This window comes from Malus sylvestris, chromosome 5, assembly GCF_916048215.2.
Source record: "Malus sylvestris chromosome 5, drMalSylv7.2, whole genome shotgun sequence".
In the NCBI taxonomy this organism is placed as follows: Eukaryota; Viridiplantae; Streptophyta; class Magnoliopsida; order Rosales; family Rosaceae; genus Malus; species Malus sylvestris.
In genome coordinates, this window is record NC_062264.1 from 29,016,399 (window position 1) to 29,034,931 (window position 18,533).

The 18,533-nt window shown below is 37.1% G+C and overlaps 3 protein-coding genes and 2 pseudogenes across 3 annotated transcripts; 4 read left to right on the plus strand and 1 right to left on the minus strand.

Annotated features, from left to right (window-relative positions):
* Positions 1–297: 297 nt before the first annotated feature.
* LOC126621948 (uncharacterized) lies at positions 298–867 on the plus strand (annotated as a pseudogene).
* A 2,285-nt stretch (positions 868–3,152) lies between these two features.
* LOC126620936 (uncharacterized) lies at positions 3,153–3,722 on the plus strand. Its single transcript, XM_050289267.1, has one exon. The coding sequence runs from the start codon at positions 3,153–3,155 to the stop codon at positions 3,720–3,722; it is 570 nt and encodes a 189-aa protein (XP_050145224.1).
* A 2,266-nt stretch (positions 3,723–5,988) lies between these two features.
* LOC126622717 (uncharacterized) lies at positions 5,989–6,603 on the plus strand (annotated as a pseudogene).
* A 1,519-nt stretch (positions 6,604–8,122) lies between these two features.
* Positions 8,123–8,536, plus strand: LOC126620937 (uncharacterized). The gene has a single exon (XM_050289268.1). The coding sequence runs from the start codon at positions 8,123–8,125 to the stop codon at positions 8,534–8,536; it is 414 nt and encodes a 137-aa protein (XP_050145225.1).
* A 6,437-nt stretch (positions 8,537–14,973) lies between these two features.
* LOC126624834 (uncharacterized) lies at positions 14,974–16,613 on the minus strand. Its single transcript, XM_050293951.1, has one exon. The coding sequence runs from the start codon at positions 16,422–16,424 to the stop codon at positions 15,492–15,494; it is 933 nt and encodes a 310-aa protein (XP_050149908.1). The 5' UTR covers positions 16,425–16,613; the 3' UTR covers positions 14,974–15,491.
* Between the last annotated feature and the right edge of the window lie 1,920 nt (positions 16,614–18,533).

Here is an 18,533-nt window from a genome sequence, read left to right on the forward strand (position 1 = left end):
CTTTTGGTTATGTTGGGGTTTCTAGAAATGAGGAGTTGTTAATTAGACTAGAATAGGTAGGTGGTTTGCATCCAGTGTGTTATTAGTTAGTACGTTGAAGAAAGAAAACAAACTAAAGGACCATCAAACTAAACACGTCAAAAGAAATGGGTTTCTTTCCCTCCAACACTCCTTAATTTAGACCCACACCCCCTCCTTGAGTTGTTTATAATATGATCTCCGTTCATCCATTGCTTCTACCAAACAAATAATTTATAATCACTTTAGCATCAATTTAAGAAACCTACACCTTGAGCAATGGACTCCTCAATCGGATATGCAACTTTCATTGCATCCTTGCTCTTATGTTTCTCATCGTCTCCAACACCATTTGCAAATGCAAGAGCGTCTTCATTAATTAGAAGTGTTTGCAAGCAAACCCAAGACCAATTCGGCTACAACTACAAGCGATGAGTAAAATCTCTTTGGAAAGATATCCCAACTCAATCAGCATCTAATCTCTAAGATCTTGACACAACCATTCTTAAATTAGCACTAACAAATGCACAAGAAAGCAAATCTTTCTTTGTCAATGCGCTCAACACCACCGGCTACAATATTGTTAAGGGCTCCGAAGCAGTAAAACAATGTGCAGATTCATATGATTTTGCGGTAGACGGTTTCGCTTTCGCAGTGCGCGGGATCAAAGATAATGACAAATCAGTCTCCCAAATACTCACACAAGTACAAGACAAAATTGTTCGTTGCGAAAAAGCATTGACCTCTACCGAAATTGAACTTCCTTATTTAGTATCTTCGACAAATTTCTTGACCATGTTAAATAGGGATGTTGCATTCCTCATTACTTCCTAGCTATTCCATATCTAGAAAAGATACGTGAAAATGTATTAAATTCAGAATGCAATACTTAAATACTAAATAATATACATATAATTACTGTATATTTAATTTGTAAAACGAAAGAAAAGAATGAAACATTAATGTAAGAAAACAAAAAGTTGTTTTGATAATGAATCCTTCCGTGTTGCTATTTTGGTTGTCCATACTATACACATACCCAAATATACTACACGTTGAATTCTTAAGAACACAATATGCTATGCATGTTTAATCTTGACAACATCAGTGGAAACTTTCAAACTATAATTCTTTGTTGATTATTCAAATTTGAAAAAAATGAATAAAAGAACGAATGGCAATGTACATATATAACTAAATAGCATTTCAAACGACCAAACAACATGGAGTCACATTGATACTGATACAATTACACTTTCGAGTTTTGAGGTTTGGATTTTCTTTTTGTACACCTTTCTACTGCTTTTCACTTTCAATGAGTTTTAGGTATACAATCACAGGAAGAAAAGGCCAATTGGCAAGAAAGAGATCTAAAGTCTGCTTCGTTGTACACCCTTCCGTTGATAGGTCAAAGGGAAGACTTAAGTTCAGATACAAAGTTGGCTCGGTAATTGAATTGTCGCGGTGCTGTGGGAATCTTGTCCTTCATCTTTATCCGTGCAAAAAAGAGGGAATTTGTTGATGGGGTTTTGAACAACTAAAAAAAAAAAAAAGGGACTGCGCACCACCATACCACTTCCAACTCAAGGTCCGATGCCAATATACTTACTTTTCTAGAAGCAAAGGGTAGTACTTTCCACGATTGGAAAATTGGTGGGTGCATTCCAGCAAGTCGTGTTCCACTTTTAGAGACTAGTGAAACCTTAATATCAATCACATCCGTTGCAGAAAAAACAAATTGATAACCTTCAATATGGGCTTCAACTTCGACAGTGGAATACATTAGGTTTCTATAAGCCCTCACTACATTTGGGTACAGAATTGAAACTTAAGAGCTAGTTTGATAACCAATTCATTTCAATTTTTTTTTTAATTATATAGATGGATGAAAAATATGTAATCTGAAGATCAATGAAGATAGGCGAAGGATAGATGGTGAAAACAGTGTGAATCAGTGTCCTAAAAAGTGGTCTATACAACTGACCAACACCATGATTAATAACTAGATGGTTGGAAAATCAGGTATGGCAACTACGTGAGTCTAGGAGGAATAGGTGTTTCCTTTGTTTTTTTAATTGACTTTGAGTCTTGACTCACCCTTTCACTGACAGAAAAAAAGGAAACGAAGAATACGAAGTGGTCGTCTCTCTTTGCGATAGTTCTTTGATGTTTTCAATAAATTGTAGAACTTTATAATTTATTTATATTCTGCATTTTAAGTTTGCCCATTCCAAGTGTATATATATATATATATATATACACACACACACACTTATTTGTATTGTATATAATAAATTTAATTAAGATAAAATCAAAAATCCTAGGCCACCAATTAAGACCCTACCCACCACTCAATAACAACCTAGCGATGTTTAAAACATTGGTGTGAAAGGATTATGTCTGGAAATCAAAAATAAAATTTCTTGATTATGCTCCCTCAGCTGATTCATGGGTTGCCCTTTTGATTATTCCTTTGAATGGTGTAAAGCCCAAGTTAGAATGTTATAACCCACAACCCTTAGCTTGGATAAACTTTCCGAAGGCTGGACGAGGCACTGGACTTTTGGGTTAGGGGTCTATGTCCCCACGCCCGTAGGCCGCTTATCATAATCTCACTTAATAGGGCTCAGTCCACCTAAGCTGCTAACCGAACATGACGGAATAGGCTAAAAGAGACTCCTCTAATACTATCAATTTGAAATTTTTAGATTCTTGTAACATCGTATATATTGATAAATAAATATGGATGAAAAGGACTTTGTAAAAAAAACAAATGAAATGACTTAAATTAATCCTTGCGATCTAATAAAAAAAATCCTTTCGATAAGCATGCATCACTTTTGGTTATGTTGGTGTTTCTAGAAATGAGGAGTTAGTTAATTAAACAAGAATAGGTAGGTGGTTTGCATCCAGTGTGTTATCAGTTAGTATGTTGAAGAAAGAAAAAAAACTAAAGGACCAGAAAACTATACACGTCAAAAGAAATGGGTTTATTTGCCTCCAACGCTCCTTAATTTAGACCCATACCCCTCCTTGAGTTGTTTATAATATGATCTCCGTTCATCCATTGCTTATACCAAACAAATATTTTATAATCACTTTAACAACAATTTACGAAACACTCACCTTGAGCAATGGACTCCTCAATCGGATATGCAACTTTCATTGCATCCTTGCTCTTATGTCTCTCATCGTCTCCAACACCATTTGCAAATGCAAGAGCGTCTTCATTAATTAGAAGTGTTTGCAAGCAAACCCAAGACCAATTCGGCTACAACTACAAGCGATGTGTAAAATCTCTTTGGAAAGATATCCCAACTCGATCAGCATCTAATCTCAAAGATCTTGACACTACCATTCTTAAATTAGCACTAACAAATGCACAACAAAGCAAAGCTTTCTTTGTCAATGCACTCAACACCACCGGCAACAATATTGTTAAGGGCTCTGGAGCAGTAAAACAATGTGCAAATTCATATGATTTTGCGGTAGATGGTTTTGCTTTCTCAGTGCGAGGGATCAAAGATAATGACAAATCGGTCTCCCAAATACTCACACAAGTGCAAGACGAAATTGTTCGTTGCGAAAAAGCATTGACCTCTACCGAAATTGAACTTCCTTATTTAGTATCTTCGACGAACTTCTTGACCATGTTATATAGGGATGTTGCATTCCTCATTACTTCCCAGCTATTCCATATCTAGAAAAGATACGTGAACTATTAAATTCAGTATGCAATACTTAAATACAAAAAAATAGACATATCATTGCTGTATATTTAATTTGTAAAAGAAAAGAAAAGAATGAAAACTTAATGTAAGAAAACAAAAAGCTGTTTTAAAATTGAATCCTTCTGTGTTGATATTTTGGTTGTGTATACTACACACATACCCATATATACTACACGCTGAATTCTTAAGAACACAATATGTTATGCATGTTTAATCTTGACAGCATCAGTGGAAACTTTCAAACTATAATTCTTTGTTAATTATTCAAATTTGAAAAAATGAATAAAAGAACGTATGGCAATGTGCATATATAACCAAAATAATATTTCAAATGACCACACAACATGGAGTCACATTGATACTGATACAATTACACTTTTGAGTTTTGAGGTTTGGATTTTCTTTTTCTGCACTTTTCTACTGCTTTTCGCTTTCAATGAGTTTTAGGTATACAATCACACGAAGAAAAAGCCAATTGGCAAGAAAGAGATCCAAAGTCTGGTTCGTTATGCACCCTTCCGTTGATAGGATACAAGGGTCAAAAGGAAGGCTTGAGTTCAGAGACAAAGTTGGCTCGGTAATTGAATTGTCATGGTGCTGTGGGAGTCTTGTCCTTCATCTTTATCTATGCAAAAAAGAGAGAATTTGTTGATTGGATTTTGAACAACTCACAAAAAAAAAAAAAAAAAGAAGGACCGTGCACCAACATACCAGTTCCAACTCAAGGTTCGATGCCAATATGTTAACTCTTCTAGGAGCAAAGGGTAGTACTTTCCACTTGGAAATTTGGTGGGTGCATTCCAGCAAGTCGTGTTCCACTTTTAGAGACTAGTGAAACCTGAATATCTTTCACATCCGTTGTAGCAAAAACAAATTGATAACCTTCAATATGGGCTTCGACTTTGACTGTGGAATACATTTTGGTACAAAATTAAATCTTAAGAGCTAGTTTGACAACCGATTCATTTTACGTTTTTAATTTTATTTTTAATTATATAGATGGATGAAAAATATGTGATATGAAGATCAATGAAGATAGGTGAAGGATAGATGGTGAAAACAATGTGAATCGGTGTTCTAAAAAGTGGTCTAGACAACTGACTAATAACTAGACGGTTGGAAAATCTGGTATGGCATCTACGTGAGTCTAGGCGGAATAGGTGTTTCCTTTATTTTTTTAATTGACTTTGAGTCTTGACTCACCCTTTCCCAGACAGAAAAAAGGAAACGAAGAATACGATGTGGTCTTCTCTCTTTGCGATAATTCTTTGATGTTTTCAATAAATTGTAGAACTTTAGAACTTATTTATATTTTGCATTTTAAGTTTCTGCATTACAAGTATAGATTTTTATTTTTAAATATATATACATATATATACACACACACACACTTATTTGTATGTCATATAATAAATTTAATTAAGATAAAAAAAATACTAGGCCACCAATTAAGACCCTACCTACCGCTCGATAACGACCTAGCGATATTTAAAACATTGGTGTGAATGGATTATGTCTAGAAATCAAAAACAAAATTTCTTGATTATGCTCCCTCAACTGATTTACGGATTGCCCTTTTGATTATTCCTTTGAATGGTGTAAAGCCTCAGTTAGAATGTTATAACCCACAGCCCTTAGGTTGGATAAACTTTCCAAAGGCCGGACGAGGCGCTGGACTTCTGCGTCCCCACACCCGTAGGACGCTTATCGTAACCTCGCTTAATAGGGCTCAGTCCACCTAAGCTACTTACCGAACATGACAGAATAGGCTAAAAGAGACTCCTCTAATACTATCAATTTGAATTTTGTAGATTCTTGTAACATCGTATATATTGATAAATAAATATGGATGAAAAGGACTTTGTAAAAAAACAAATGAAATGACTTAAATTAATCCTTGCGATCTAATAAAAAAAAAATCCTTTTGATAACCATCCATCACTTTTGGTTATGTTGGGGTTTCTAGAAATGAGGAGTTGGTTAATTAAACTAGAATAGGTAGTTGGTTTGAATCCAGTGTGTTATCAGTTAGTACGTTGAAGAAAGAAAAAAACCTAAAGGACCAGAAAACTAAACACGTCAAAAGAAATGGGTTACTTTGCCACCAATGCTCCTTAATTTAGACCCATACCCACTCCTTGAGTTGTTAATAATATGATCTCCATTCATCCATTGCTTATACCAAATAAATAATTTATAATCACTTTAGCATCAATTTAAGAAACATACACCTTGAGCAATGGACTCCTCAATCGGATATGCAACTTTCATTGCATCCTTGCTCTTATGTCTCTCATCGTCTCCAACACCATTTGCAAATGCAATAGCGTCTTCATTAATTAGAAGTGTTTGCAAGCAAACCCAAGACCAATTCGGCTACAACTACAAGCGATGTGTAAAATCTCTTTGGAAAGATATCCCAACTTGATCAGCATTTAATCTCAAAGATCTTGACACAACCATTCTTAAATTAGCACTAACAAATGCACAAGAAAGCAAAGCTTTCTTTGTCAATGCGCGCAACACCACCGGCAACAATATTGTTAAGGACTCCGGAGCAGTAAAATAATGTGCAGATTTATATGATTTTGCGGTAGACGGTTTTGCTTTCTCAGTGCGAGGGATCAAAGATAATGACAAATCAGTCTCCCAAATACTCTTACAAGTACAAGACGAAATTGTTCGTTGCGAAAAAAAATTGACCTCTACTGAAATTGAACTTCCTTATTTAGTATCTTCGACAAATTTCTTGACCATGTTATATAGGGATGTTGCATTCCTCATTACTTCCCAGCTATTCCATATCTCGAAAAGATATGTGAACAATGTGTTAAATTCAGTATGCATTATTTAAATACTAAATAATATACATATAATTACTGTAGATTTAATTTGTAAAAGGAAAGAAAATAATGAAAAATTAATGTAAGAAAACAGAAGGCTGTTTTAATATTGAATCCTTCCGTGTTCCTATTTTGTTTGTCCCTACTACAAACATACCCAGATTAACTACATGTTGAATTCTTAAGAACACAATATGCTATGCATGTTTAATCTTGACAACATCAGTGGAAACTTTCAAACTATAATTCTTTGTTGATTATTCAAATTTGAAAAAAAAATGAATAAAAGAACGTATGGCAATGTGCATATAATCCTCACCTTAATATCTATCACATCCGTTGGAGCAAAAACAAATTGATAACTTTCAATATGGGCTTCAACTTCTACCCTGGAATACATTAGGTTTCTATAATCCTCAATACTTTTTGGTACAAAATTAGAACTTAAGAGCTAGTTTGATAACCAATTCATTTCAAGTCTTTAATTTTATTTTTACTTATATAGATGGATGAAAAATATGTGATCTGAAGATCAATGAAGATAGGCGAAGGATAGATGGTGAAATCAATGTGAATTGGTGTTATAAAAAGTGGTCTAGACAGCTAACCAACATCACAATTAATAACTAGACGGTTGGAAAATCTGGTATGGCATCTACGTGAGTCTAGGCATAATAGGTGTCATATAATCAATTTAATTAAGAAGAAAAAAAAATCCTAGACCACAAATTAAGACCCTACACGCCGCTTGATAACGACCTAGCATTGTTTAAAACAATGGTGTGAATGGAGTATGTCTGGAAATCAAAAGCAAAATTTCTTGATTATGCTCCCTCAGCTGGTTTACGGATCACCCTCTTGATTATTCCTTCGAATGGTGTAAAACCCAGGTTTGAATGTTATTACCCACAGCCCTTAGGTTGGATAAACTTTCCTGAGGCCAGACGAGGCGTTGGACTTGTGGGTCAGGGGTCCATGTCCCCACGCCCGTAGGCCGCTTATCGTAACCTTGCTTAATAGGGCTTAGTCCACCTAAGCTGTTAACCGAACACGATAAAATAGGCTAAAAGAGACTCCTCTAATACTATCAATTTGAATCTTTTAGATTCTTCTAACACCATATATATTGATAAATAAATATGGATGTAAATGACTTTGTAAAAAAACAAACGAAATGACTTAAATTAATCCTTTCGATCTAATAAAAAAATCATTTTGATAAGCATGCATCACTTTTGGTTATGTTGGGGTTTCTAGAAATGAGGAGTTGGTTAATTAAACTAGAATAGGTAAGTGGTTTGCATCCAGTGTGTTATCAGTTAGTATGTTGAAGAAAGAAAAAAAAACTAAAGGACCAGAAAACTATACACGTCAAAAGAAATGGGTTTATTTGCCTCCAACGCTCCTTAATTTAGACCCATACCCCTCCTTGAGTTGTTTATAATATGATCTCCGTTCATCCATTGCTTATACCAAACAAATATTTTATAATCACTTTAACAACAATTTACGAAACACACACCTTGAGCAATGGACTCCTCAATCGGATATGCAACTTTCATTGCATCCTTGCTCTTATGTCTCTCATCGTCTCCAACACCATTTGCAAATGCAAGAGCGTCTTCATTAATTAGAAGTGTTTGCAAGCAAACCCAAGACCAATTCGGCTACAACTACAAGCGATGTGTAAAATCTCTTTGGAAAGATATCCCAACTCGATCAGCATCTAATCTCAAAGATCTTGACACTACCATTCTTAAATTAGCACTAACAAATGCACAACAAAGCAAAGCTTTCTTTGTCAATGCACTCAACACCACCGGCAACAATATTGTTAAGGGCTCTGGAGCAGTAAAACAATGTGCAAATTCATATGATTTTGCGGTAGATGGTTTTGCTTTCTCAGTGCGAGGGATCAAAGATAATGACAAATCGGTCTCCTAAATACTCACACAAGTGCAAGACGAAATTGTTCGTTGCGAAAAAGCATTGACCTCTACCGAAATTGAACTTCCTTATTTAGTATCTTCGACGAACTTCTTGACCATGTTATATAGGGATGTTGCATTCCTCATTACTTCCCAGCTATTTCATATCTAGATAAGATGCAGAACAATGTATAAAATTCAGTATGCATTACTTAAATACTACATAATATACATATAATTACAGTATATTTAATTTGTAAAATGAAAGAAAAGAATGAAAAATTAATGTAAGAAAACAAAAAGCTGTTTTAATATTGAATCCTTTCGTGTTGCTATTTTGGTTGTCCATACTACACACATAGCCAGATATACTAAGAAAAGGGTTCTATCACCATAAGAACATAAAGGATTCAATTGAGTAGAAGACTTTCCCTTGGACGATTATTGCAGACTAGGGTTTTCTCGTTCATCCAACTCAATGTCGTCTTCAGTATCCTCAAAAGCTTTACATGATTGTATAGCATTAACCTTGTACATATATATACATATAATGACGCAATGGTATGTGGTTAACACGACACACATATACATATTGACCAAAAATGAAATAAAAAAAGTACAACAAAAGCTTATCCAGAATATCAAACTATTGTCTCTTTTCTTTCTTATCTGCTCTTCCCTTCCACAGTTTGTATAATTTACACATGATTTGGATTGTTAAACGACTCCACGCTCTAAATAACATTTCGGACCACCCACAAGAGTCAAACTTAAGATCTCCCACTTATTAAGTGTAGGAAAGTATTTTACTAAAAAGTGATGCTAAGTGTCAACAATTGAAATAGTTAAATCTTTTGAATTTTAAATGTTTACAGTACTTATGTAAGTGCATGGTGTTACACCAAATCCTATCGTGTAAAAATGCATAATCTTCTTGCCAATTATTCCTTGTGTTATTGTTGTTCGTGGTTTTCAAAGCGTTGGACTTTCTAGAAAGGAGGTGGGTTTCAATTCAAACAAACTAATTGGAAGAATAGGTCAGAAAACTAATACAAAAGGAACATAAAACAAAACACGTCAAAAGAAATAGTTTTCCCCACATTCTCCACGCCTAAATTTAGACCCATACGATCCTCGAATTATTTATAAATATGATCTCCATTCTTCCATAGTTTAAACCAAGCAAATAACTTGTAATCACTTTAACATCAACTTAAAAAACATACACCTTGAGCAATGGACTCCTAAGTCGGTTATGTAGCGCTCATTACATCCTTGCTCTTATGTCTCTCATTGTCTCCAACAACATTTGCAAATGCAAAAGCATCTTCATCAATTAGAAGTGTTTGCAAGCAAACCCAAGATCAATTCGGCTACAACTACAATCAATGCGTTAAATCTCCTTGGAAAGATATTCCAACTTTATCAGCATCTAATCTCAAAGATCTTGATACATCCATTCTTAAATTAGCACAAATAAATGCACAACAAAGCAAAACTTTCTTTGTCAATGCACTCAACACCACCAGCAACAATATTGTTAAGGGCTCCGGAGCAGTAAAACAATATGTGCAGATTCATAAGATTTTGCTAACACACCACAACCCGAAATGTCCACCTAGACTCTGAATCGAGCTGTGTTGGCCAACACCAAGATGGTGATGAAGTCATAAAGTGCAGTGATGTGGAAAATGTGAATAAATTTAAACCTACATGTGATATCAGAGCATAAGTAAAATACAGTAAAGTAGGATGAGAATTATACCATTGAAGGTAATCTCCAATACCAAGATTTGCCAAGAATTCTTGTCGACACGAAAGCTCGGCACTAAACCTGGAAGGGTGAAAAATAAAGGGTAGTGGGCCTAAAAATAAAGTTCTATAAAAACCTTTTTGAAAACATTATAACCCCTTGCCGTAAAACAAGTATAGTTTCCAAAATATACATACTATGTATACTATGAAAATACTTACCATAGCCTACAATATCTCAATAATTCAATACATCACAAAATTCATAAATAGGCATATAACTTCCAGTAATCACTATATCTCGCAGAAATAAACATATCACATCGAGTGCTCATCGACATATGCTGACATACAAGTTCATGAGAGATATTTTGATATGAACATGATTGGGTGTAATAATGATTTACACTCTAGTACTACAATTACATGAAGAATGGCGCTATGTGCAACACATACGAGTCCTAATTGCCTATGGCAATCTAGGATAGGACTGCACCTACAATGGATCCAAAGTGAGTGTACGGTGCGATGTGAACATACATGTGAAAGACTAGCCCTGGCCCGGGCGAGCACTAACACCAGTTTAGCATACGATAAGCAGATAACGTAAATAGAATCATACAACAGTAAATCGATAATTCATGTCACCATAATACTATTCATGGCCATATTAAGGCATCACGTCAAAGTATGCATAAATGTGCACCCTGTAGAATTTATGGAAATTTCATAAATTTCGTTAATACTCTGATTCTTCAAAACATTAGTCTAAACTAAGCGCATTTTAGAATTTTTTTTATCAATTACGTAAATGGAAACTAAATAAATATATAATATTAAAGAAACAAAGACTCACTCACAAATCATGTCGTCAAGTCGAACCTGCCTCGTGACATCGAGAGTCCTCGCGTTGTGTTTCACCTAGAAACAAAATTATTTACCTAAATATGTAACATACTAATGTATAAACGTGTTTTTGTACAAAGTACGGCTAATAAAGGAACTATTTTAAAATGGCTGAATTTCGAAAAACGGATGGTAGATTCGAGTTCGACACGTCGAGAAACCTAAGAAGGGACCTCGAGTTCCTCCACGCGCCACTGTATGCGCTGCCACAAGATGGTTGCACTAACAGCCACGCACTGCACGCGCCACTCGCAATGGCTACCCACGCGCTTAATGCACCTTCTTTAAGAAATCTGCAGTTTTTGCAGATTGCAGGGCTGACTTCCATAGCTCATTTTAAGCTTGATTTTCAACCAAATTTGATGATTTAAAAATCAATGTGAAGCTAGAAATGTAGGGAACAAAACCATACCAAAGTGAGGCCAAGTTGACATTATTGTTGGCCAGAAAAATGGCCTAAAGGTGGCTGGTTAGTCATCGAAAAACTAGGGAAAAATCCTCCCAGTCGTGTTCTGCATTAAATTGTCCCCCAAACTCAATTTTAAGGTTACAACAATATAGGAGATTCAAAATAAGAAGGTGTTTGGGCCCAAAATATCAGTTTGGGTCGAGTATAGAATTATTCTTGGCCCATAAGGCCTTACGACAGGGTTATCAGGGATCGTTTAGTTCTGGATCGGTTAGGTCGTGGGCTTCCAAACCTGGGTCGGTTAAGTCATGCTGCAAGACGAGTCGAATCCTGGTGCAATGAGGAGTCTCGGCAAGATTAATAACCCGAAAGTGAATCCGGCTCAATAAAGGACTAGGTTCACAATTATAGTGAAAATAGGACTGGTCGAGTTAGTGTTTGATCAGGAGAAGAAGTCCTAATCCGGGTAGGTTTTTAACTCGACCTTGAAGGTATCTGGTGCTATAAATAGAGGAGGTTGTACATCGTTCGAAGCCCCTCCAATTCAACACACAACTGCCCTACGCAAACTCTCTCAATTACTTTGAGATTTTTATTTTCTCTTTTCGCTGACACATCTTCCGTTGGCATCAACAGCACTGTGAAAGCAACCGGTGATATCTTAAGTCGGCATAGATAGCTCTATCGCCGTAGAATCAGCCGATCTCGCAACATCTTCCGTTGGCATCAACAACACTGCGGCGAGGACGGTTGGTTACCTATCCAAGTCTCGGTCGAGAAGGATTTCCGAATCCTTATTGATTGAGGTCATCTCATTAGCCTTCTCGGCGAAGTGAGGTGTTACAGTTTACTGAGCTCGGCGCATTGCATGCCAAGTTATTTTATGATTGGATACTCTCAAATGGGATTTAGAGTTCGGCATTCAGACGGCTGAACCACGTTCACTATTAAGACTTATATTCGCTTTGAGTATTTGTGCCCTTACACTTTGGCGTCGATTCGGCTTAGTTTACTCTGACGAATAACATCACTGTGACCGAATTCGACGACGACGATTCGTGAACTTCGTAAGAATAGTAGCATTGTCTTCAGGTTCGAGAACCCAAGAGGTCGATACGTGTTCCTTCCTCGGTCGCAATCGCAAGACGTAGAAGTTAGCTGTGCACCCAACGCAACATCAATAAATTTACTCCTTGGCCGAGCTTGGTCGACGAGTTGGCACGCCCGGCATTCATCGAATGACGTAGTTAGCTTATAGATTACTCGGCCTGCGCGCCATGTAGGCTTGGTAGTTTTTAGGGTTAACAGAAGGATTTGAGGGTCTCAAGGCTCACCATGGTCGGAGAAATAAGTGAATAGTGATAAAAGTCACTATGCAGGTCCATTTTTCCACTTGGGTGTTCTGAGCAAACTGGGTACAAGAGTGGTGGTCTTTCGCGAGGTTGATGGTGATGATATGGTTGTGGTTTAGTCGTAAGGTTCGCCGAAGTACGGTGAAGTGGTGGTGGTGTTGCTCGGCTCCATTGTTTTTACAGAGAGAAGAAAGGGATACTTTGAGGGAAAGAGAGAAGAGAGAGAGAGAGAGAAATGAGAATTGAAAAAGAGAGAGGTCCAGGAGATTAGGGGACACGGGATGGGGAGAGAATGGGAAATTACCAAAATGCTCTTCACGTTCATAGTTCCGTAAAATTTTAACTGTAACTCCAAATTCGCTTCCGTTTGCACCTACGCGTTGGTACCGTTGAGTAATTTAAGAATACGATAAAATAATAGCTCATATGCGTCACTAAAAGATGGTCAACTAAAGTCAACAATCTCGCCTCTAGGGCATTTTCGTCAATTCATTATTTTAAAATTAATAAATTCGTAAAACTAGAGACAGGTTGTCACATTTGTGGTAGACAGTTTCGCTTTCTCAATGTGAGGGATCAAAGATAATGATCAATCAGTCTCCTAAATACTCACATAAGTACAAGATGAAATTGTTTGTTGCTAAAAAAGCATTGACCTCCACCAAAATTGAAGTTCCTTATTTAGTATCTTTGACAAACTTTTGACCATGTTGTGTAGGGATGTTGCATTCCAAATTACTTCTCAATTATGAAATATTTGGAAAATAATACGTGAAATTATATTAAACTTAGAATTATCTACGTACTGAATAATACACACACATATATATATATATAATTTGTAAAAGAAAAGAAATGAATGTAAGAAATCTAAAAGGTGTTTTAATATCTTATCCTTCTGTGTGTTTGCCCTTTTGGCACATACCTAGATAAAAACACGTCGAATTTTGAGCTCTTGACAGCATCATCATATACAGATGTATGAAGCTACCAGGTGTTTCACCGCAAGGCGTCAAGGACACCGTGGAGTCAGGGACTCTGAATGATACTGGCACGATTGCACTTTTTAGTTTCGGTTGCCTTTTTATCCACTTTTTCTTGGACTTTATGTTTTTTTGGGTTTTTTTTTTTTTTTTAGAAGAGGAATGACATTCCAAGGCAGAAGCCGAAAAAAAAAAAAATTGGCAAACTAACCTTTTAATATACGATTCAACTTCAGGCGGTAGAAGTAGAACACTTTAGTTTTCTCCAAGGCCTCAACAACTTGTGATACAAAATTTAAAATTAAGGTTTTGTTTGGTAACATTTCATTATAGTTTTTAGTTTTAATTTGTTAAGTTATAGATTCGAAAGAAGTATATATTTTCTCTAGTGAAGAATGAAGAAGGGCGAATGACAAATAATAGAAGAATTGTGAACGAAATTGTATGAAAATGACACACAAAATAAACAAAAACTAAGAACCAAAAAAATAAAAACTTTTAAAATTTGTGATCACTTTCAAGCTTTTTGTTTTTTTGATATTCTCCGTCACTTCTTCCTCATCCTTCCACAGATGTAAGAACTTGGGTGTATCTTTTTCAAAGTTACGATCATTAGTTGATGAAAACTTCAAAAAACCAAATCTACGTGCTTCTTGTTTGGACGGAGATTGATGCATTGACTTTGCAACTTGAACATATGCAAGGTCTAAAATATCGATAATATCCTAATATTTCTATCGAAATTTCTGTGTTTTTGGACTACCAATATTTCCGATATTATCGATATTTTATACCTTGAATATATGTCAATGGTTTCACCAACTTCATAAGCCCCACATAGGAGTGAGAAATAGTTTGCCTTATCTATTTCCTTTCCAAAAATCAATTAAAAATTAAAAATCTTATCCAAATGTTGTCTCGACTAAGCATTTTAGACGAAATTATTTGAACGTTTCTGTTTAATAATAAATTAATTATAATACTCAACTTTTTCTCTGCATAATACATTATTAATTTATACAACAGGCATAATTAAATAAAAACATCAAAATAGAAGTTAATTCATTCTTTTTTATAAGTTGATTTTGTTGTCTCCCTTCAAATTTTTAATCGTCACTCGTAATTCACGTAAATTTGCTGCACCACTCCACGCTGGCAATTGCATTTCAGGCCAACTGTCCCAACAATCTCCAAATGTTATCCTCACCCGCAGGCCGTCACCATCACCTCTCGCGAAAACGACTTGTGCCACCTGCCATCCTCATCACATCAATTATCCTTTCTGGATAAAATTCCAGTCAAAATAATCACCCCCTCAAACCTCCACTACTTACAGTGCGTCCTCATCCCACAACCGTTGGATTTAACGACAAATTATAAACATGGAAACCAACCGTCTAGATTTGTTCGAATTTACGAAGTTGGTTGTACATCCAAGATGCGGCGTCAAGTACAGTTTGTGCATTTGCCGCGTTTTACAATGCAAAACAAAAGTAAAATAAAATCTCATTATATATAATTTAATTTATTAACCCGATGATTTGATCTAATTATTCCAAAATCGTCAAATTAAGTACGCACATAGAGCCGGCCGTTCACGGTGGAGTCGGAAACCGCGTCGTCAAACCCAACACAGCGGCATTTGGCGCCAGACACTGGAGCAAAAATGGCCGAGTCTGTCGAGAAGGTTCTCTCCGTCAATGGATTGACGGTCCGTTTGTACGGACCGAACCACTTGTTCTGCACATAACGGTTCTTCCGCCACGGAGGCACGGAGAGATCTGTGCTCTTCAACGATCTCTTTGCCGCGTCGCACGTGACCCGAACTATACGCTTCAGGTCCTCCGAGCTGCCAACGAAGTTTCTGGGCAGAAGTTGCAGCAGCCGCGAGTACTGGCTCGACGGCCGAGCGATTTCGAACTGGGCGGCGAAGTCGAGGTCCACGAAGTACCGGCTCTGCCACATGGAGGAGCCCGATTGGACAGGAACGACGTCGATGAACTCGTAGCTCCCGGAGGTGATGTTGCCGGAGGAGGTCCATTTCGTCTTGCAGATCGCCGCATTGTGTCCCAATCCCCTCAGAAACGACATCACGCTCCGCCGCAGAGCCGACTTGCTGCTGCCGCCGCCGTTGGATCTCAAACACGCGAACGCCTCCTCCGCCTGGGAGACGTGAGAACGGAGCAGCTTCAGGTACGGGTCCGCATTTCCGGAAACGGCCACGGACCTAAGGACGGAGTCGATCGCGTCCGCGTCGGAGGCCGAGTCGACTCGGTCCGAGTCGGACTCGTTGTCGGGAAAACCAGCGGTGGACGACTCGTCGTCTTGGAGGAAGCGGTGGACGAGCTCGGAGAGGCAGGGGGAGTTGTAGTGGCCGGAGTGCTCGCTTCCGCTGCTGACATCACTGAGTCCGGAGCTGTATCCGCCGACTAGTCGCGCTTTCACCCGATCGTCGAGCGGGTAAGTGACCCTCTTCGATCTGGTTCTAACAAAACCAGCCATTATTGATTAAACAGTTAATCGAACTCGAAACCTCGGAAGAGCGATTAACTTGCTATCGAAAAGTATGAGCAGGGGAGTTCGGGAGAAACTGAATAGGTGGGACGAATTTATAGGGGTGGAAAAATGGGAAGCGTTTGGAAGGAATAAAAATGGGATATTCGGTTTTAAAGTGGTTGGTAACTTAGTGTTGGGGAGAGAGAGAGAGGATATCCGAGGGGGAGTGGTACAGGTGGCGGCATATCCAGTGGCACCTAGGGTGGTTTATTCGAGTGTGTGACGCGGAGGGTGTAGCCGCTGAAACTAGTGACCGCCTTGTGGTTAAGGATGGTTATGGTGGGGTAGGGGGTTGTCGCCCACGAGACTGGCACGTGATTGAATGGGTGTCTGGAGTTAACTACTCCTCTTGGTTCGTGTTTGGAATGTGGGATTCTGGATGGATAAGTATTAGAAAGATGCCAAAGGATCATCTCTCTAACATTTCATATATGTTGGTCTGGGTCCAAGTCATTTATTGAGGTTTGAACTAGAGAGGACGCGTTCCATGCTAAATTAGTGTACTTAATACATTACAGGTTTGGCTTACAATTTTTACTTTTTAATGTAATATATCGTTGTATAAAATAATTATTATTTTATACATTGGAACGTAAGTTACGTTAGCACAATTTTAAGAATAAGTAAACACTAAAAGAATACACACTTGTAAATGTCTGATGCTGTGTAGTTGTAAACAAACAACCCATATTTAGATTGCATTACGCTAGTCTCCAAATGTGTGTCTGTGTGTGTGTATAGTCTGTTTACGAAAGAGTAGAACAAATGTGTTTGAAGCCGGGAATCAAATTACCAGGCCCATAGATCGCTCTGTCCCTCATTCCTTAATAAGTCATATATGCTCAAAGTTTGATGACTTGACATGATGAAATTGGGATACTAAACCGGACAATTTCAATTCCAAAATATCACCGATAACAAATCTCCATTTGTTTAAGGGAGTTTCTATGAATTTAGATAAACTGAGTTTCAATCACTGATGTTTTGTTTAAACAATGTTGTTATTTCTATTTTTCTTATCACGTAACTCAATGTAACGATATTGTAAAGTAGGTGCTATTTAGTGAAGCAATTGGTGGGAAGGGTGGGAGTGAAGTAGGTAGTGAGATATATTTATGGGTTGGGGTTTTATATTTTAAATATTTTCAATTGGATTATGATAAAACAAAACTATTAGCTACATGATCCCAATAAAACTAGGTGTGTGTGTATTTATATATATTTTACAATTCTTAGGGCTGGTTTGGTATTGCTGTGCTTTGAAAAAAAACTGCTGTGTGAATAAACGGCTATACTGTAAGAATAAGCGGCTGTGAAATAAATCAGCAGAGTGTTTGGTAAACTTTTTTGTAAATGTGCTTTTGGAAAAAAAAAAAGGAGTCTGATAGTGGGTCTTTTCATTAAAGGAGCACTGTAGCTCCGTGTGCTTTGAAAAAAAACCAGTTTTCCAAAGCTGCAAATAGCAGCTTCAGCTTTTTCCTTTGATTTTAGCTTATTCTCACAGCAGCTTCCAAAATAAGCCTTTTTTTTTCAGTTTACCAAACACCTAAAACCCTCACAGTTTTTTTTCATGAGTGCTTTTTTTTTAAGCACCTCACTCCCAAACCACCCCTTACTCTCTTGTGGTTGTGGGGCATTGGAATTATTCCAAGGGTTTAAACCATTATATTCTTTGTGGCTAAGCTCAGGAAATTGAAAATTCGGACCCGTATGTCTCATCCAACCTAATTCTTAATATTATCAGTTTATCTGAAATTCGAGCTTGGTGTGGATTACTTTTGAAGGACGAATCATGTCGACATAAACGTTGTGTCAATCTTCTTCTTAAACATAAATTATGTCTCTTGGTGAGTGGAAAGGGTAAGAATTTAGATCATGAGTTTAATAATTCAATTGGTCATCTTGAACCAACCTTTTTCTGTGGGAACTTTCCTCGACCTCCAAGTAACAGTTTTGCTTGACTGGTTGAGGAAAATGTATTCACAGTTCAATCCATTAGGATAAGGGCTTAAGGCTAATAAAGTTGATTAACTAGCAAATTTTTTATCAAAATTA

What these genes read in the sequence shown, in the direction of transcription:
- LOC126620936 (XM_050289267.1), top strand. Translation starts at nt 3,153, where the DNA reads ATGGACTCCTCAATCGGATATGCAACTTTCATTGCATCCTTGCTCTTA.
- LOC126620937 (XM_050289268.1), top strand. Translation starts at nt 8,123, where the DNA reads ATGGACTCCTCAATCGGATATGCAACTTTCATTGCATCCTTGCTCTTA.
- LOC126624834 (XM_050293951.1), bottom strand. Translation starts at nt 16,424, where the DNA reads ATGGCTGGTTTTGTTAGAACCAGATCGAAGAGGGTCACTTACCCGCTC.